The sequence below is a fragment of the Papio anubis genome, chromosome 3 (assembly GCF_008728515.1).
Source record: "Papio anubis isolate 15944 chromosome 3, Panubis1.0, whole genome shotgun sequence".
Lineage (NCBI taxonomy): Eukaryota > Metazoa > Chordata > Mammalia > Primates > Cercopithecidae > Papio > Papio anubis.
In genome coordinates this window covers 176,477,123-176,497,959 of record NC_044978.1, presented here as the reverse complement: position 1 = coordinate 176,497,959, position 20,837 = coordinate 176,477,123, and the positions used below count along the sequence as shown (strand labels likewise).

At 53.9% G+C, this 20,837-nt stretch overlaps 1 protein-coding gene across 2 annotated transcripts in view; it reads right to left on the bottom strand.

Annotated features, from left to right (window-relative positions):
• WDR1 (WD repeat domain 1) overlaps positions 1-19,823 on the bottom strand; it is a 44,662-nt gene extending 24,839 nt beyond the window's left edge. For both annotated transcript variants that reach the window (XM_003898483.4, XM_021938292.2), the window contains exons 1-4: positions 19,486-19,823; positions 18,944-19,065; positions 6,354-6,444; positions 616-763 (exon numbers count right to left, since the gene is read on the bottom strand). In XM_003898483.4, the coding sequence (XP_003898532.1) occupies positions 616-763; positions 6,354-6,444; positions 18,944-19,065; positions 19,486-19,501 (377 nt within the window). In that variant the 5' untranslated portion in view covers positions 19,502-19,823. The remainder of the gene's footprint in view (positions 1-615; positions 764-6,353; positions 6,445-18,943; positions 19,066-19,485) is intronic.
• Between the last annotated feature and the right edge of the window lie 1,014 nt (positions 19,824-20,837).

Here is a 20,837-nt window from a genome sequence, read left to right as displayed (position 1 = left end):
TAAGTGCCTTGGAGTGAAGAACAGACATGCCACTGTCAAGTTCAAGGGCTTATGGCCAGCCATGGTGCTGCAGGGGGAACTCTGACTCTCTTGAATTAAAAAAACCTGGGTTCCAGCACTGACCTCACCAGTCACTAGGCCCCTGAGGTCAGTAGCCACCAAGTGCCACCCAGCCAGCAGCCACTGCCCCTCCCTCCTCCATCAGGGACCCTTGGGGGAGGTGCCCAGCTGGAAGAAACAGTTTAGCTTCCCTGGCAGCTTCATGGGGTAGCTGCTGTGAGGGACCCCAATGGAAGTGGTGTTGCTCTTTCACTCTGTCCCCTTCTTGCTGCCTGTAGGTGGGCATGACAGCTGGGGTTCTAGGAGGCAAGGGACTCAGGACGTCAGAAAGATACACAAGTGCTGGGCCCTGGGGGCAAACCCACTGGGATGTGGAGTTCTGCCTCACCTGTGGCCGCAGCCAGTCCTGACAGGGCCCGGCACCTACTGGGAGCTCAACCCTCATGAGTCCAAGTTAGTACCGACATCAGCGCATCCCCCTCCCACCAGGGTCGTGGCACATGGACACATGAGCCACGGGAACAGGGCAGGGAGGGGCTGAGAGTAGTGACTCACTTCTCTCTTCCTTCCCCGACCACGGCGATCCTCTTACTGTCTTCAGTCCAAGCAATGTCTTTGATCTTCCCAGCGAAAGGCTGGTACTCATACTTCAACAGGTGCTCCTTCTGCGTGGTATCCCAGATCCTCAGCTTCCCAGACACATCTGTGGGGCACAGTGAGGTGGGGTGGGGTGAAAGCCACATGTCACTGCCAGGCCAGGGCCACGTGGCCATAGGCCCACTCAGCATGTCTGGTTGCTCAGGCTTTCTAGAGCAAAAACCCTAGTGAAGAGAAGGTGTCTTTTTTTTTTTTTTTTTGAGACGGAGTCTCGCTCTGTAGCCCAGGCTGGAGTACAGTGGCCGGATCTCAGCTCACTGCAAGCTCCGCCTCCCGGGTTCACGCCATTCTCCGGCCTCAGCCTCCCGAGTAGCTGGGACTACAGGCGCCCGCCACCTCGCCCGGCTAGTTTTTTTTTTGTATTTCTTAGTAGAGACGGGGTTTCACCGTGTTAGCCAGGATGGTCTCGATCTCCTGACCTCGTGATCCGCCCGTCTCGGCCTCCCAAAGTGCTGGGATTACAGGCTTGAGCCACCGCGCCCGGCCGAGAAGGTGTCTTAGGGCTACGATATTCAGCCACTCTTAAGTCAGAACCCGTGGCCTCCAGAGGCCTGCCATTCGGGGCCTCTGCATTTTGCCAGAGATCATCTGGATAACAAACCCTGCTTCAGGGACACATGATGACAAACTCCCATATGCCAGGAAGTGGTTGAGTTTTCTCCCTGTTTCTTTTCTTGTAGGGGCATCAGAATGACGTGTGGGCCTCAGGCCACTTTTGTGGAATGGGACGACACTGGCTACGCCTGCCTCTCCTGTGCAGTTGCTGCAGTGACTTCTGGAAACGAGGTGCAGAGCTGCGAGGGTGCAGCGTGTTGCCCAGTGTGATGCCTCAGCATGGTCTGGCGGCCTCCACCCGGGCCTGCAGACCTGGCTCCCTGTGCAGCTTCCCACAGCGTGCTGCTGCCTGGCAAATCAGCAGCCTCACTCACACACTGAGCAGTTCTGCGACTCACAGGAATTCAAGCGTAAGATTCCTTTGTGAGAGTAGCAGGTGGGTGTTGCGGGGGAAGGAGAACTATACACAGAACTTGATGCTGATTCTCTCCTCACCAGAGCGTGGGCAGCCAATTGTAACAGAAGCAACACTGGGGGCCACGTACCCCCAAACCCCCACCACGATCCTGTCACCAAGTACCAAGTCCCAATCCTGACACACCCTCTCCAAATGAGCACTGTGTTGGTGTGAAGAAATGGGAGCATTCTAGACTATCTCAAGGCTTCACGGCTTAAAACCTCAGCCCCATCTGCTAAGCAGGTAAGGGCACCTTTTTAAGAGGATCCTCAGGCCACGTTAACACCCACCACAACTCTACAGCAGCTTCCAGTGAAAAGAGCTTTTGTTTTCTTGGTGGAGCTGAGCAGCTCAAGGGAGGGTAGCAGCTAAGAGCCAGGCCTTGGGAGCAGGGGCCTTGGGTTCGAATCCAGCCTCTACCACATACAGGCTTTGTGGGGGCTCAGCAAGCAATGTGGCCTGTGTCCTCATCCAGAAGAGGGGAAATAACAAAGTCACTCACAGGGCTGCTGTAGGTTCCACGAGTTAACATGTGCAAAGTCTCCAACTAGTCCTCAGTGCACAGCAAGAGCTCGTTACGAGTCAGGTGGAACTAGTCCATGAATTAACTGAGGCTCTGCACAGGCCACAAAGATGCCTTGCTTGTGGGCAGACACACAGCCCGAGCCTCTAATGAGCCAGGCCCTGAGATGCACATAACCGTCCCGCTCTCAGTCCAGCTGCGGGGACACGCAAGCGGAGATGCCAAATCCAGAGAACAGCACTAACTAAGGGGAGTCCCAGAAGGGCCCAGTCCTCTGTGTGAGGTCCAGGAAGACTACCTGCTGTGCTGCCCGAGGTGAGCTCCAAAGGGGACCTGCAGATCTGCTTAGTGAAGTCCCTTCACTGATAAAACAGGCTGCGGGGGAAGAAGGGGTCAGAAGAGGAAGTCACCACAGGCTGGCAGCACTGGAGGGGAGCACTGTGTGTATAGGAAGGACACACATACACACTCAGGAGCATACATACTCACACATGTACACATGACCACACACGCACACATATGCAGACACACATTCACACATGCACATGTGACCGCATGCTCTGCTGTGCTCAGGCCCGCCCAGGCCCATGCTGCCCCAGGGAGAAGACAATGCTCTCCAGGACAAGGCAGAGGGCATCCCACCCTCTCACACAGGTCAGCCCAGCCGTCCCACCTCCCTGGGCTCAGCAAGCCACTGCCTGCTCTGCCCATCAGCTCAGATTCCATCCCAGGCCTGGTTTCCCAGCTGTTTTCCTACTGCCTTCCCTACCAGAGCATCAGCCCCCTCCCCCATTGGATCCTGCTTATTTTTCTAATTCTTCTCCAAAGCAGCTGGGGTAGGAAAGAGACAGTGGGACCTAGGGAGCGAGCACTCAGACCCCAATCTAACGAAGACAACCCTGATGCAGTTGCCAAACACTGACTGAGGGCCGGCTGGGTGTCAAATGCCATGCTGGAGACAGAGCAGTGAGCCCAACAGGCCAAGTGCCTGCCCTGCTAAGAGTCCAGAGGGGAGGTGAAAATAGAGGCACACCTTCAGCTGTTAGTCACCAGCAGTACAGGGGACAGAGTGAGGATGGGGAGGGCTCCCTCTCTCCGTAAACTCACGGAGACAAGGGACTGCACCAAGAAGCACCACTGTGCTCGGGCCCCGGGCTCAGGCGTAATCCACGGGCTGAGCCATCTCTGGTGGGCCACTTCTAATGGCCCCTTCCTCCAGGAAGCCTGCCCTGGGCCTACTGCCAAACCACATGCCTGTTACATGGCCCTTGCTGACTCCCAAGGGCAGCCTGGAACCATGGCCCCAGCGCCAAGGCAGACAGAACAGTAGCATGGAAATAACCTCAGGAAAAGGAGACCTGGGTCTGCCCCAGAAATGACCCCTGCACTCTGAGGACAGCCCCGTGGGAATGTGGGCTCCCAGAGGGCAGACTGACCATTGTGTTCAGTGCCAGAGGCTCCCAGATGCAGGGCCCTTCCCAAGCTTCAATCCCTCAGCAGTCATGAACCAGCCAGACTGACAGGGTCTAAAGATCCGCAGAGGGTTGGGGCCAGCTGCCAGATAACCCACTTAGTGAGCCAGCACAGCTCTTTCTCAGACCCCTCCCTCCAAATCACCCCCCTACCACACTATTTTTAGCGCCACTTCATCTCTGCAGCAAACGTTCCAATGTAAGCCTTAACAACTGCTTTGCTCTATTCAAAGAAATGTATTAGAAACATAAAATGTGATCTCGCCCAACACCTGGACCTGAGGATGGCCCAAAACTCCCTTGGCTCTTCCACAAAATCAGGGCACTTTTCAGGGAGGAGCGCATCCCACGATGGCCACTTATTTATGTGGTTTTTGTCCTTTGCAACGGTCTCCGCAACAGCCTTCCACTGATTTCTGTCTCACTGGACACTCTTCTGGGGACTGGAGAGAGGGCAGGCCTGGGCCCGCAGGCTCTCCGCTTGCAGCTGACAGGGCAGGGACATTGTGCCAGGCAGGGGCGGAGGCCCTCGCCAACTGCATTCTTCTCCTGAGAAGACAATTCTCAGAGCACTCGGCTCTGTGTTAAACATGTAGAGACATTCGGGCCAAATCTTGGGGCTTTAAATGAAGAGACTTTTGCTGGCAAGCAGGGCTTGGGGAAAAAATAAATCATGGAGCTAAATAAATCATGGGCTATAAATGAGAACGTGTTTTACAGATGGAGCTGGAGAAGATCTAAATACAAAACCATTAAATGCCTACTATGAGCCAGACTGTGGGCCCAACCCTTCACCGTGAGCACGGCCGACCGCCAACAGCAGCCAGCCAGCTCACCCAGCGGCCTGGCTTGGTCAGAACAGAGCCTCAGTTTTGTGACAGGTAATGGGTCACCCAGGGGGTAAGTACCCATTAGTGCAAAAGTCATGCTGGGCACGTCCACGCCTTACTGGCTCCTTCACCACACCCTACGAGGCAGGCACTAGCAGCCCCAGTTTGGAGGAGAAAATTCAGGCCCAGGAAGGTGAGTTACTCAATTAAGGCTATGCAGCCAGTAAGAGGCTGCCATGGTCTGAATGTGCCCCCTCCAAAAGCATGTACTGGAAACTTAATCCCCAACGCACCAGTGTTTGCAGATGGGGCCTATGGAGAGGTAATTAGGCCAGGAGGGCTCTGCCCTCAGGAATGGGTATTATGACACGAGTGGCTTCCTGATAAAAGGACAAGCCCAGCCCCTCTTCTCTCTCTCTTTGCTCCTCCGCCATGGAATGACTCAGCAGAAGGCTCCTGACAGATACCGGCCACTGCTGTCCAACTGCCCAGCCCCAAGAACTGTGAGCCAATACATTTCTGTTAGTTGTAAATTACCTAGTCTGTGGTATTCTGTCATAACAGCACAAAGCAGACTAAGACGAAGCCAAACCCAGGTCTTCCCCAACCCCAAGGCCCACCATCTCCCACACACCCTTCAGGACAGGCTGCTGTGCACACGCAGGGTGGTACAGGCAGAGGGCCATGGTATCGTGAATCCTGCCCTCCCCTACTGGCTGCTTAGCTCTCTCAGCAATCCGGTCATAGTCGTCACTCTCCAGAGAGGCTGACGAGGCCCATATCAGCTTACTCACTTGGCCTCCCTGGGCTGCAGATGGCTAGGCAAGGCAGGTAGTAGTTATCTGTTGAGCTTATGAATGAATGAGTGAGTGAATGAATGAGTGGGCCACCACTCTAGAAGGGGTACCACTCTTACTCCTGTGCCTCTTATTCCCATCTGTATACAGGAAAAGCTCTACGTCAAAGAACTAAGTGAATAAAAAAACATCCTTCAAGAGGAAAGCTCTCTCCACCCCCGCCTCTGCCTAGCCTCCCACTGAGCCACACAAAAGCCCAGGCTGCGGAGAGCAAAGGCCCAGTCCACAAATAAAACGTGAGCACTGGCCTGGAGGCCAGCATTGTGCTAGCACTGGGAAAGGAGCAGCGGGTAAGGATGACACAAAACAAAACATCAATTCTCTCTCTCTCACACACACACACACACACACACACACGGCCCACATGGGCTCCAACATACCATGCCATGGCTTCCTGCAAAAAGGTCCCTGGCCAATCTCATGGTGGCATTTCTGCTGACCTCCAAGCTGGAACTACCTGGAACACTACAAACTAGAAAGTGTACTTTCTGTTCTCGAACTAAGGCCAGTTTTGAAAAGAGGCATTTTGGTAGCTTATACCAGGGGTGTCCAATCTTTTGGCTTCCCTGGGCCACAGATACAATACACTAATACTAATGATAGCTGATAAGCTTGAAAAGAGAAGAGAAGAGCAAAGCAAAGCAAAAACACCTCATGTTTTAAAAAGTTTACGAATTTGTGTTGGGCTGCATTCAAAGCCGTCCTACCACATGCAGCTCGTGGGCCGCCGGTTGGACAAGCCTGGCTTACACATTCCTTGTCAACCTCAGCTGAAACTAATTACACTGGCTCTCCTCAACTAACCCACTACCCTCAGCCTGCTCCCCTACCCCCCATCTCCCTCCTCCCACTCTCCCAAGGCCAGAAGCCCAGCTTTGCCCTGGGCCCTGAGCGCCACCCAGGCCTCCATAAGTGTCCACGAGCCTTGCCCCCGTACAGTACCTCCAGAGGCAATGTAGAATCCGCTGGGCGCATACTTGGCCACCACCACCTGATGGGCGTGCTCCGTGTAGATGTCAGCAAGGGCTGGGTTCTGCAGGAGGAGACCCCGAAATGAACAGAAGGAAGGAGAAGCAGTCAAGCTTCCAGTTCTCCACATCAACAGATTTGGGGTGAAAGGGGTGTACAAAGAAACACTGAAGCTAAAACCTTCATGAAGGAAATCGCAGAAGCATATCACTTGCCTACATACCTAATGCCTGCCCACCTATCTCTGGGTGATAGAATTTTATGTTACTTTAATTTATTTTCTTTAGTCTATAATTGTACAAGGTGATTTCTTTCCTTTTCTGTACTTTCCATAATACAGAACAAGTGTATCAGTGAATCACATACACAAACCAAAAGTTGGATTAGAGCAAGAAGCACTGGTTCTACTCCCTCCCATTTGTGGGAAGCTGCATTCATTCCAGTGCTCTGTTCTCTTCCCTCTTCAGGACCAGCTCTCCCAGCCGCCAGTCAATGCTGGACCCCAAACACGGCACCTGGCTGTGCTGCACAGGAGCAGAGCAGGACAAGCTGTGGGAGCCCTCCCTATCAAAAACCTGGGTTTGGAAAGGAAAGTCGATTCCCCACTCCCTTTCACAGCACAGATCAAAGGCTGGGTGGACTTTGTGGCAAAAATGGGGCCAACATTTGAGCCTAGAAGCGTCTTCAGCAATGAGGTTCTAACATGTAATGTGCTAAAAGTAGATCCCTGCGCCTCCCTCCCCGCATGCACACACACGCGAGGCCTCGGTGAAACAGAAACACACACACACACTGGGCTGCTCTCAATCTGTCTCCACAGTGTAGCTTTCTTTCAGGAGGGAATAAACACGTGGCCATCTAATCTCTGATACCTGCTGTCAGCTTTTCACAAACCAAGTACTCTTTGAAAGAGGTAGCTTCCTGCTGGCTTGAGGCTTAGGACACATGAGATTCCTGTGAGGCTGCCCGGGCACCCCTAGCATGACCCCACCTGCTGCCACCCCACCCCTCATCTCCCTTAGACCCCTCCTCCAAGCCCTGAGGGGCCTCCAGGTCACAAGATCCCCACACTGCCCCCATCTCACGAGACTGAGACCACAGAAGTATACACCCCGATTTCCGCCCACCTTCTGCCATCCTGTTTAACTCCACATCTCTGTGCAGTCTGTGCCTTCAGCCAGCACCTCTCCTTGCCTGCGGACACCCACTCACCCATCAGGCCTAACGGAAGCGTTCCCTCCTCCATGAAGCCTCCGAGTACTGCCCAAGCTACCCATAACACTCTTCTGCGCTTCCAGATCATTTCACATGTCCCCAGGGATGGCACAACACACATCATAGTCCCTAGCATTCCTGTCCATCTCCTCCAACTCTGCTGTGACCTGCTTCACATGACCTTTATCTCACTAGCCATCTCAATAAGTGGTTTTGGGGAGAAAAAAGGAAGTTTACACAGATCTTCTCTTTCATCCCTAAGACTTAACACAGCATTATGTGATGTAATAGACACTTATCATAAATTAATCCATTTTGGGATAATCATTTGCCAGTGAAATTAGAATGTATCAAGGTCTCTATCCAAAGAAGATATTATGAACGACAAGCAAGCACATGAAAAACCACTCAGTGTCATTAGTCTTGGGAAACGCAAGACAAAACTACAACGGAATACCACTCCCCACTCCATACTCACTAGAATCAATAAAAAGAAAAGACTGACATCACCAAGAGCTGGCAAGGGTAGAGGGGTGGGGACACTGGAATGTTCACACCGCTGGTGGACATGCAAAACGGTACAGTAGGAAAAGAGCTGGGCAGGTTATTTATAAACCTAAACAGACACTACTCACACCAAACACCAGCAACCCCACTCCTAGGTATCTGCCCTGGAGAAATGCAAGCACGTGTCCACCAAAACACATGTGAGCAATGCTCACAGAAGCTTTCTTTGCAATGGCCAAAAACTGGAAACACCCAAATATCCATCAACAGGTGAACAGAGAAACATGCAACACACTGCACTGCTTAGTGATAAAAAGGAACAAAGTACAAATGCACTCAACACCAGCTATCAATCTCCAACACACTATGCGAAGTGAAAAAGCCAGACAGAAAAGACTACATGTTGCCTCTCACTTCGTATGAAAGAGGATTTCAGAAAAGGCAACCCCAATGACAGAAAGCAGATAAGCAGCTGCTGGGGGCCAGGGTGGAAGGGGTCGGGGGGGCACCTTCCGGAGTGCCTGGAACGTTCTGTCATGACTGGGGTGGTGGTTATGGGACTATATAGGTATCTGCCAAGATCCAAGCCACACACTGAATACTGACAAATTCTACTGTATCTAAATTACACCTCAATAAAACTAAGATACTGGCCATCTATTAAATGTCTGCCCAATCCAACCCTCTCCCACTCCAATTAGTCCTTCATGTTCTGACATTGACAAATCCCTACCCAAAACACCTGGCAAGAAAATGATCCGGTTAACAGGCAGCCCTCCAAGACCCTGTTCGGTGTCCACTCACAGCTGACTGGGGGTGGGGGAGGTCTCATGCTCACATACAGGGGCACCTGCCCATCCCCCCAGACAGATGGCCTCATGGGCTCTCCCAGCCTGGGCAACCTCCTCCCCAGGCCACACTGCCGTAGAAAGGGTGGGGCTCCCATGCGCCTTCGGCAGGGGAGGGCATCCAGAGATGGAAGATGACTAGGCAGGGGCATGGGAGGAAGTTCTGCCCCTAAAAATTCCTTCCCCTAAATGGTCAGGGCTGTGTGTAAAAACCCCAAAGGGCACCAGAATACTGCCAGCTGATGAATCACTCACTCTCGTTTGTATTCTAAATACAACTGGGTCAGCGGTGGGGGCTGAGATACTCCAAACTGCAGATAATGACTTACATCTGAGTCAGAGCAGCCTCCTCCCCAGCTCCTCAGCTCGCAGCGGGAGACTGCTTACTACAGCCAGAAAGATACCTCCCACCCCCACATGTCACTCGGCCTGTGAGGCTCTGTCCCCACCGACCGAGATGGCACCTTGATACCCTCAGAGTGCCCCTCTCTCCCCAGCCTCCTCCCTCTCCTGCCATCTTGGGGAAGAAGAATGAGATTGGGGGTTGAGAAGCTTATTTGGGGAAAAACTCTGAAATAGGGAAAACGAACAAGGAGGGCAGGAAGCCAATTCCAGGAGCCCCAGTGCTGCTGTGGGGCAAAAGTGCCGTCTCTCCGTCTCCCTAGGGGGCTGGGGGAGACCGCCTTGGAGTTGCCCACTCAGGGACACCCCTCCTCCCAGGCTTTCTTCTCGTGCTGCTGCAGGCTGGGCCAGCTCTGGCAGTGGGAGGCTGTCGTTCAGTCCTCACCCCAGGCCTGCCCAGCTTTCCTTGCCAACTCCCAGCCCACCTTCTCTTTCACCTCCACCATTGTCAGTGCAGTCTTCCTGTTCCTCCTGGGAAGAGCGATAACTGCTCTGGAATTCATCTCCACCCTCCACCAAGCCAGGAGTCTTCAAATCCCGGCCCTGAGGTAATCAGGCTTGCAACCCACCCTTCCTGAGCTCCCTCCAGGCTTCAGCCTACTCATCGCTGCCCTGCTGCTGCCTTGATGTTGCCAGTCACTCCTTGGGCCGACTACCCCAACCCATGGCCCCTCACCCCCACCCTTGAGGACAGAACAGGTGCATCCCCTCTACCGTGCTGGCCCCAGACCCCTTCCCCAGTGGCCTCCACACCTGGGGGTCAGGGCCTGTGAGGGCCAGAGCTGGGGCTGGGACGAGACCTCGAGACAAGCCCCAGAATTCTGCCACCACCCCTGGAGGAGGCCAGGGGGCCTCTGAGAACATGAAGGACACCAGCCAGCAATCAAGGAGTCACACACGTGATGCAGACCCAGGACCTACGGACTTTGGCACGTGACAGCACCCAGCCCTGCCAACACAGGGCCTGGTTCAAGGCCCAGTGGTGCCCTTTTGAAGCAGAAGCTTTGGACTTGACCCCGGAAGGCCATTCTACTTTGTCACACCATGCTCAGGTCCCATCCACCAGCCCCTGCCTCCCACCTGTGCACTGAGGCGTCCTGCCCAGGAATAGCTGATCTTTTTCTGAGAATCCTGTTGAATGGAAAACCTAAACAAACTCCCCCCAGCACCTGTCCAATTTCTGTCCCGCCTTTGAGACTCACTCTAATACACAGGTCATGCAAACAAGCGCACAGAAGCGACATTTACTTCACGCTGCTATGCCCAGGCAGCATCACTTACAATTAGCGAGCCCCCCAAAGCTCTCTTACTTTCCTATGTCCTCCCAGTCTCAGGTGGTGACGGAGGGGTCAGAGGTCACTACTCCAATTTATAGGTAGGCTGTGATGACCCTGGGTCCTGGGGCTTGGGTCTCAAGGCTTGACACTGGTATCTCCGCTCCTGGCCCACAGTGAACCTGATGGAACATACTAGAAGGTTGGAGATACCTGCCCAAGCAAAAAACATTTCAGCAGTCAACGACACAACACTGACGAAGGGGCCTCCTGTGCTCTCCTTTCGCTGCTGATTGTCCCCGGGAACCCCAGAGAAAGTCTCAGGCATCCTCCATGGTACACCCAGGCCGAGTGAGCCTGAGTTTCCAGTCAGGGCATTGGCTTTGAAAATACTCCAAGCTCCTGCAAGCAACAGAGGCTGAAAGCCGTCACTGCTGTAACTGACCCGCATAAACACAACTGGCCAGGGCCCTTCTGTTCACTGGTGACTACAACTAAGGGCAAGGCTGAATGACAGCAAAAAACCTCAGCTCCAAAGCAGGAATGTAAACTTCTGCGACACAATGCCTTCTCCTAATTATCCTCTAAGGCCCAGACAAAGGCCATCTCCTCCAAGAAGCCTTCCCTGATGCTCCAAGCTAGAAATGATCTCTCCCACCCTGAACCCCATCTTCCCTGACTCCCACCCCACTGCCCGCACTACTTGCCACCTTGGAGCACACATCACCTGTGCCCCACCTACCTTCTGCACCACAGTGCGGAGGGTTCACACCTGACTCACCACTGCAGCTGCCAAATACCCACAAAGACCAGAACTTGGCTGCAGCCTGGTAGCTGTTTATGAAGAAACAAATCCCCACCGGCTACTTACTATCCACTCTCAGGCCCTGGGTGGGCCCTTAGTGGATTCTCTTTGAAACCTCACAACACCTGCTGTAAGGAAGGTAACCTCATAATCCCACATGACGAAGAAACTAAGGCAGACACTGAGCGATGTGCCCCAGGCCACCCAGCTGGTAAGTGGCAGCACCAGACCTGAACTCAGGGCCAGTTGCTCCTGACTCATCATGGGTTATGAGCACGTAACTAACACCACGGTGAGTCAAGGGAGGTACCGAATGCTTGCCACCTTCATGCCATCCCAGGTCACGCCACTGCAAATCAGGGACCATCTATGGTGGCCTTTACTCCTCCCTGTGGTTTTGTTCTGTTTCTTACGGTTGGTCCCAATGTTAGTGTGATTCTTGAACGCAGAGAATAAAGTCTGCACTGGCCAACCAGCTGTGTGCTTCCGAACAGTGCACAGGCAGCTCCTTGAGCTGGCTGTGGACAGGGGTGTGGTCACTCACAGGTTGCCATGTCCTGAACGACTTTCCCTTCCTGCCTCCCAGCTCAGCCTCAGATGCTTTGAACAGGCCTGGGGGAACTCACTGTGTGGCCCTGCACAGCAGCAGCCCTCACTGGACTACGTGTGAGCAGGTCACCGCCACCTCCCTTTTCAGTCTTCCCCTCGACTACTACTCCCCACCCAGGGCCCACTAGGGCCTTAACTGATGAGTCGAAAAAGTAGACCTGGGGGTGGCTGCCAGGGTTCAAATCCCAGTACCTTCCAGAGGTTCAGCATCCTCACCTCTCAAAGGAGAGATGAGGGCATCCACCCAGCAGGGCAGTCACGAAGACAAAAGCAGAGGTCCCCACCAGGGCCCAGCCAACCTTCTGAAGACGCTTTACGAATTAGCTCAGTTAAACCTTACACTGATCCCATGATAACATTCCTCCCACTCTCGCAGGCGTGGAAACAGAAGTGGCAAGCACACCAAGTGTCAGCCACAGACCAGCACGAAATATACTCAGCAAAGAACAGAGAGGTGCTCAGGGGTATGCTCTGGATTGGACAGTGGGGCAGGGGTAGGGTATGGGTGGGCTGCTGGCCTTTCTCTGGGTAACCCTGGAGAGCAGGCAGGACCCATATGTAGAAGTGACTAGCAAGGTGACCAAAGCTGAGGACCCACAGGTCTAAGGAGCAGGCACATCGCCAGGGCAGGGAGTGCCCGCCCATCACTGAGATGGTGAAGAGATGCAGAGGGCCCTTGCCTGTGTCCACAGCTGTTCCTAACAAGGGCCATGCAGAAGGTGGAGGTCACGCTCCAAAGAACCATCTCCAACCACTCTTGGGCAAGGCCATCTCTCCACTAGTCTTAAGCATGAGGCTAAACCTTTTCTCTTACCTCAAAGATGGCTTCGGTATCCCTCCCCTTACCTCCAATAGGGCAAGACATGCACCAAAAGCAACCCACAGGAGGCCACAGTAGGGCTGAAGGACCCAGGTGCACATGCTGTTTCCTGCCTGGTCTCGCCCCACTTCTGCCATGTGTCTCAACACTTCTCCTGGAGAACTCTTATTCATCCTTCAATACCCAACTCAAATGTGCCACTTCTCCAGCAGCTGTACCCGCTGCTCTGTGGCATGCCATGTGTCTCAACGCTCCTCCTGGAGAACTCTTATTCATCCTTCAAGACCCAACTCAAATGCGCCACTTCTCCAGCAGCTGTCCCCGCTACTCTGTGGCACAGCTGGCTCCTTCCTCACACTCCCAGAGCACCCAGGGCATTGTTCTTTTGAAGCACTTAACCTGGCGCCTTCGAAGGTTCTTTACCAGAGTTTTCAACCTTGGTACCACTGGCATTTGGGGATGGACAGTTATTTGCGGAAGGATGGCCACGTACCTTGTAGAATGTTTGGCCACATCCCTGACGTCAGATACCAATGGCACAAAAATGTCTACAAACATTGCCAGATATCCCTCAGGGGAATGAGGTGGGGGAAAACCGCCCCTCCCTGAAAATCACTGATTTTAATCCTGGTGCTCTGTGGCTTAGGTAAGGATTGCCAAGACAAGGGCTTAGTAAATATGTGCGGGAAACATGTGAGCCAGAGATGGCTGCACCACCGCGCTGACGCCTTCTTCATCTTTGAGCAGCTTCCTAATTGGCCTCAGATCTTAAGATACAGAACTTCTCCTTACCATAGGCTTGATCCGATGACTTGTCTGTGAGACGTCTGAATGGCTCCAGTGGCCTTCAGAGCAGGGCTGGGCTATGGTAGGCCTGTGTGAGCCACCTGCCACCACGGCACACCAGGACCTCCCAGCCTGGGTCCTGTCCACTCCCCTCACGCTCAGTGCCACAGCCACAGCCCATAAGCACCGGGCCCTTTGGGCCTCCCGGATGTGGTCCCATGCGCAGGAGTCCAGGGTTCTGACTGGCATCTGCAGCCACTCAGATTCTGCTGAGATGAAGGCTCCCCCACTGCCCTCTGCTTCCCCGGCCATCAGGTGGTCAGACTGAAGGCCTAAAGGTTCCTGGCTCTGCACCTGGCAGGCGCTGCTGCCAGCTTGTTTGCGCCCAGGTGATAATCCAACGCACCACTTCCTTCTGCCACCTAGAGTTTATTTCACTCCCACCCAGGACAGTGAGCTCCATGCGGTTAGGGCCTCCATTCTGCACCCCCACAGGCCATTGGCCATCTGGATACACGCAGGGACTCAGCAGGCGTGCAATTCCAGAGAAGCAGCTAGGTCAGTCCTCAAGCTATCTGTTGTGCTGCCATTACCCCCAATCTGCAGGAAACACAGGGGAGTCCTCTGCATGTGAATGGTGGCAGATCGCACCAAGGGAAACCAAGAGTGAGCTCAGTACCCCCCCACCACTTGGCCTGCCCCCTGTTCAAGGAGAAAAGTCCACTGACACTGCACCTGGGTTCCCAGCAGTGTTAAATTGCTACAAACCTTGCACTCCCGGAAACTCAATTTTATAAACATCACTTTTCCAAATGTGTATTTTAGTTCTGGTATCTAGGAACTGGATACTTTAAAAAGCAGGCCCCAAACTTGCCTGCATAGCAAATCTGCTGGCTGGCTGGCACAACACAAGAGAGGCTCTGTTGTGAGGCAAAAGCTGGTTTTTTGTTTTTTTCTTTCTAAACAGGGACTACTGGCACTACTGGCATTTTAGGCTGGGTAATTCTTTAGTGTAGGATGGTCCCGTGCCTTGTTTATAATCACCAACAGGTTCGTTCACAGCCACTAGCGGTGACCCTTCCCAGTCTTTGCACAGAGGTCATAAGAGGCAGAGGTGATGCAGGTAGGTTAAGGAAACTTACAAGGAACCACCCCAGACCGAGGAGGTACCAGCACCTGAAGGAAGCTTTCCTTAGACCCCCGAAGCACAGACTACCCATCCCTTCTCCGTGGGGTACTACCGTCCCTCAAACACCGCGTACACATGGTTCACTGGAATCCCCTTCTCAGAGCTCTCTCCTTCTGGAATATTACTTTCTAGATGGCCATTACAGTCTTTTCACTCTACAAAGAAGAGTTGCCTCTCCAGGTGAGGCAATGGCACGTGTTGAAAGAAATAGACAAGAAACACCCTTTTTCTACAAGTTTAAGAAGTGCCATTATGCTGGGTTCACAACACAGCTTTTAAGTCAACAAATGACAGAGGGGGCTCCAAGTGCAAAGTTGGCAAGGGTGCTTGCCTCTTAGGTTTGAAAGGCAGATCCCACAAAATTTAGGTCTGGCAATCTACACTGAGCTGAGCTTTCCTTATTCTCTCGCAGTAAGATTTGAGTGGCTGCCTATTATCTTCACGACACAGCCCGGTTTTCCAGGCTTTTTAATCAATGAGTAACTCATTGAGCACCTACTGTGTGCCAGACACTCTTTTAGGCGAGGACATGGCAGTGACTGAAACAGGGGAAAGCTCTGCTCGCCTGGAGCTGCCGCCGTTAGCGGGACAGGCAAATACCTATGCACTTGTAAGCAGCAGTAGCCTGCTGCTTGTTAGCTTGCTTCCTACTTATTGTCAGCAACGAGAGAGAAGGCCGAGAAGGGAAAATTCTGTTCCGGGGATGCCCCTCTATTAAGGTGATGACATCTAAGTAGAAACCAAGGGAAAAGGCCCGGCGTGGTGGCTCGCACCTATACCCCAGTAGTTTTGGAGGCCAAGGTGGGCGAGCGGATCCCTTGAGGTTGGGAGTTCAAGATCAGCCTGGCCAACACAGTGAAACCCCGTTATCTACTAAAAAATACAAAAATTAGCTGGGTGTATTGGCATGTACCTGTAGTCCCCCCTACTCGGGAGGCTGAGGCAGGAGATTCGCCTGAACCCGGCAGGTGGAGGTTGCAGTGAGCCAAGATCACACCACTGCATTCCAGCCTGGGTGACGGAGTGAGCCTCCACCTCCAATTAAAAAATACAAAGAAACCAAAGAGAAGACAAGGAGCACGCCTCGCAGCTATCTGAAAGAATGTCCAGGCAAAGGCAATAACCAGCAGGTCCCAAGACAGATGTGTGGCATGCTCCAGAAGCAGCAAGGAGGCAAGAATGCTGGAGCCCAGGCCTTGGTAAGGACTCTGGCTTTCACCGAGGTGGGACGCCACTAGAGGCCTGTCTTGTGTTTCAGCCACTCCAGCAGCAGTGTTGTGAACAGACCCCAGGGCAGTAAGGGTCAAAGCAGGGAAGCCTGTTTGGTTTTGAGGAGTTTGCGGGGGCAATAATTCAGGTGGGGGAAGACAGCTTAGTTGGGGATGGAGGCAGAGGAAGTATGGGAAATCTGTTAGATTCTGAAGACATCTGAATGTGGAGTCAGAAGGATTTGTTAAAATTAAATGTGGCACAGAAGCGAAGCAGCGAGTGAAAAAGGAGTCCAAGGTCTGGGGCCTGAACAGCTGGAGGAATGGTGTTCCCTTTTACAGGAAGAGCACATGAGAAACCCCAATTTGGCTTGGGGTATGTATGTTGAGTCTGAGATGTCAATGAGACATCTGTTACATCTTCCATGATCTGGTCCTAATCTCCATTTCTTCCCTCTTTCCTCCCTGAGCCTGCATTCCAAACAGACCATCTTTCTTCCTGAATGGTCATGCCAATTCATGTCACTTTTTTCTTCCAAGAGTACTTTACCCTACAAAAAAAAAATCTTACCCACCTTTGAGTACCCAGTCCACCCATCCAACTAACAAGAGCCTCAGTGCCTGATCTACATCCAGCCCAGGGAGGACTATATTAGTAGCATCTCGTGCTGACCTGGCATCGCAAAAACTTAAAAATAGATGAGAAGGGAAAGAGGGTAACCCCTGAGGAGAAAATGGCAAACCACGGGGAAGAAATAAGAATACAGATCTCAGAAACAGGCAGAATGGGTTTCACAAGCCGGGAAATGCTTTCTGCAAAGGGGTGCCTGTCCCTGTACGACCTCTCCATTAGAAGCAGCTCCAGTTACTGGCCTGCCTCACCTTGCTAAGTCTGACTCCTCTTTAGAGGAACAGGCCCATGTGGGGTGGAAAGAGATGCTGCAGTTTAAGAAGCCACCATGGGCCGGGCGCGGTGGCTCAAGCCTGTAATCCCAGCACTTTGGGAGGCCGAGACGGGCGGATCACGAGGTCAGGAGATCGAGACCACCCTGGCTGACACGGTGGAACCCCCGTCTCTACTAAGAAATACAAAAACTTAGCCGGGCGAGGTGGTGGGCGCCTGTAGTCCCAGCTACTCAGGAGGCTGAGGCAGGAGAATGGCGTAAACCCAGGAGGTGGAGCTTGCAGTGAGCTGAGATCCGGCCACTGCACTCCAGCCTGGGCGACAGAGCGAGGATCCGTCTCAAAAAAAAAAAAAAAAAAAAAAAAAAAGAAGCCACCATAGGGCCAGATGCACAGCAGGTACTGTATGTGAGGCCCCTCCCTGGAAGTGAACGTGGACTGCAATGACAGGGAAGGCCTGGCTAGGGGCAAAACCAAATATCCCACTGCTCTGTATCTGAGGATGTGTTAGTGGATTTTAATTGCCAAACTACTGAATATCTCTTTAGGGGTGTCTCAATTTTTATTTTCTCAAAAACTTCGGGACCTGACTTTGGAGACTTCCAGGCATTACCATTAGATCCCTGGTGACGTTTCTCCAGTTCTAAGCAAGGCCATTTCGGCCTTCTAGGAATCTGACTAGCAAGTTGTTAGCACCTTCAAAGCACACTCACACCCACCCACCCCCTCCTCTGAGGTGCCCAGCAATCCTGGGCAGGTAGAGCTCTGTCTTCCAGCAGAGAACAGCAGCGGCTTAAGGAGACGGATGGGGGCAGTGCCAGCAGCTCTTCAGACCAAGAGGCTTATCCTTTCACAGCAAAGGAAACTGAGGCCCAAAGACCCCTTCCTTCCCTCAGTCAGTTGCTGGCCTCCTGGAGGACAAGTGTGTCTGACCAACAGTCCCAACCTACCAAGGGAAATCAGGCTGACTTTAAGTTGACAACCCTTGTATGCCTATGGCCTATAGGATCAATCAATTCATACACCTTTGTGCCAGCCACTCCACTAAGCACAGCACGGGAGAAATCACCCAATGGCCGGGTGGGCACCTCCAACTCCCTCCCACAATTCCATCACTCAGGTTGAGGAAGGGAGAAGCAAAATTTAAGTGTGTAACCCAGGAAGGAACGGAGGCTGACAGACTGGGTCACCCCAACAATTACAGAGGGATAACATGAACTTGCAAGGATTTCCCAAGGAGCTGGCTCTAGAAGCCTTTTCAGCCTGGGTACTGGAGGCCTGCAGAGCATGATTCATGGGAACACACCACTTCTTGTTTTTGCTTTAGGGCTTAGATCCATGGTGGCAGATCAGGCTGGCCCAGAGACGTGGGTGTTTGTCCGGGCTCTGCCACACTGGAAGACCAGGGTATTAACAGAGTTAGCTGAGTGCCATCCAGCAAGGGCTCAACGTGCACCAGTCACCGCTGGGCTTGAGGGACGCCATCAGCTCATTCATTCCATCCGCCCAGCCAGCAGGGGAAGTGGAAGTGGTCATCATCTCATCATGTTTTACAGATGAGGAAACTTGGGTTCAGAGAGGCCCAAATCGCCAATCTTCTCAAGGTCATGCAGCGGCCGACTGGGTCAGTCTGATCTCTCAAATCCGGAGCCCTTGCTTTTAAGGAATGAACTAATCTAATCTCCCATCCACGTAGTAACCAGGCCTGACCCCGCTTAGCTTCCGAGATCAGAGGCGATTCGGCGCTTTCAGGGTGCTATGACCATATACAGAAACAAACTAAGCTTCAGTTTCCTCATCAAGAAAGAGAAGAAAGGGACCTGGGTGAATCTGAAGCCGGCTTCCGGGGCTCCTAGGTGTGGCTACCGATAGAGGGGGCGTGGCGCCTTCACCCTCCCCGGCCAATGGGCAGGAGGTGAGGGGTGAAGGGGAAGGTGAATTCCCCCATCCCAAGGTGGCTCCGGAGCAGAACCGCGCCCGGGGGAGGGGGTACTCACGTCGATGTTCCTTAGGATGACGCACTTTCCATTGGTGTACAGAAAATTGTTGCCCTTAGGGTCGCCGCCGATGATCTTGGAGACGCCCCTCTCCACCTGGGGGAGGCTGGCGAACACCTTCTCTGTAGAGATACAAATGCGGCGGGGCACGTCAGAGCAGGGCGGGGACGGCGGGGACAGAAGGGAGAAGAAGGGGACCCGGACCGGTCTCAGCCGGTCACCTGTTGACTGCGCCGGGAGGGCGGCCTCCACTTTCCACGAGCTCCGTGGACCGCACGACTTCCTGGTCCGCGCCCAGGTCCAGGCCCTTCGGGGGCAGCGGGCTCCTTCGGCTTGGCCCACGGCGCCAACTTGGGGGCGCCCCCCCTTCGGCGAGGGTCCCGCCCCGCACCCCAGACAGCGGCTCCGCCACGCCTCCGGCCGGCGCCCGCACCCCTCCCCCGCGCCGAGGACACCCCCCTCCACCGCACCGCGCCGAGGGCTCTGGGGCCGGGGCCGGGGCAGCACCCGGCCGCTCGGGGGCCCCGCGCCGCGGCACTTACTGATCTCGTACGGCATCCTCGCCCACTTGTTACCGCGCCGCGCTCGCCGAGAGCCTCCGGGGCCGGCCCGCGCTGCGAATTACACCTCGCCGAGGCCGAGCCCGGGGACTGGAGCCGGAAGGCGGCACCGGGCGTGCCGGGCGTGGAGGGGGCGGTCCGAAGCCGGGGCTCCGAGGCCAGCTCGCGCCTGCCCTGCGCGCTGCCGCTGCGGACGCCCCGAACCCGGAAGCGCGGCCCCGCGCGCGGCTCGCCCCCAGCTTTGACCATATATAGTCAAGCACTCAGCTCGGCGGCTGCATTGCCGGCGAGCCTGCGCGGATCTGGCGCTCCCCTCCCCCGCCGGCCCCGCCCCCGCCCTGCCTGCCCCGCCCCGGAAGTGACGTACAACACGCCCGCGGACCCTTGAAAAGGCGGCGCAGGCGGCCGGCAGCGTCAGAACGCTCCTGGGGATGGGGAGAGTACGTGTTAAGCTGCTTGGGGTATGCGGGAGAGGCTGGGTTGCAGGAAACTTCTTTGCGGAGTCTTACAGACGCTGAAAGCACGGGTGGGCTTCGGTGGGGTCCTGGACTAAACCTTTTCCGTACCTGTGACTGCTTGGCGGGTGCTCCCCGGGCTCTCCTTACTGGCTCCGGGCGTTCACGAGCCGCCAGCCCTCCTACAGCTCGGGTTTTGTAAGCAGGAGAGGGATTTTTTTTTTCTTCTTAAAAGCACGGTTGAGTGCCCTTCCTTGAAGTAGTTGCTGGCAACAAGAACGTAGGGGTTGCTCTTTGTTAGGCCTGAACTCGTGCTGTTTCTCTCTAAAAGTTAAACTTTTAAAAGCCAAAGGCGTTGGGGAGGAGGCGAGGAAGCTGCCACTTTTAAGGAAGCTAGGGGTTATTTCCTAAGAAAGCAAAACAATAAGCCCCACTTGTAAAATCAGGGCAGTGGCTTAGTTGCTGGGGGAGAGCAGAGGCTGTGAAGCGTCCAAGCTTCAAGTCTCACTTTTCAGTAGGGTGGGTGTAAGTTTTCTGTTGGGGCTGTGAGGGCTAGGAGGGTTGTAAAAGGAGAAAGAAAAGCACTTTGGGGGTAGCTAAATGTTGCGAAACCCACGCTGAGCGGTTCCTGCTTTCCTCTACTCTGGAAGGTATGTTCTGCTTAGGGTTGTATCTAGGTCTGTTGCGACCTACTTCTGTAGAATATTTCTTGTGGCTCACCTGGGTTAGTGGTCATGTTGCCTGTCTCCTAGTCTCACACCTGTTCTCCAGGTAGCTGAGTGATCCTTTCTAAGTAGAAAAATCTTTCTCAGCTTGTCTGTAGGGGCTCCAAGTTTCATGAAGTAGAAGTTAGTCTTGATAAACGGCCCGTTAGGCTCT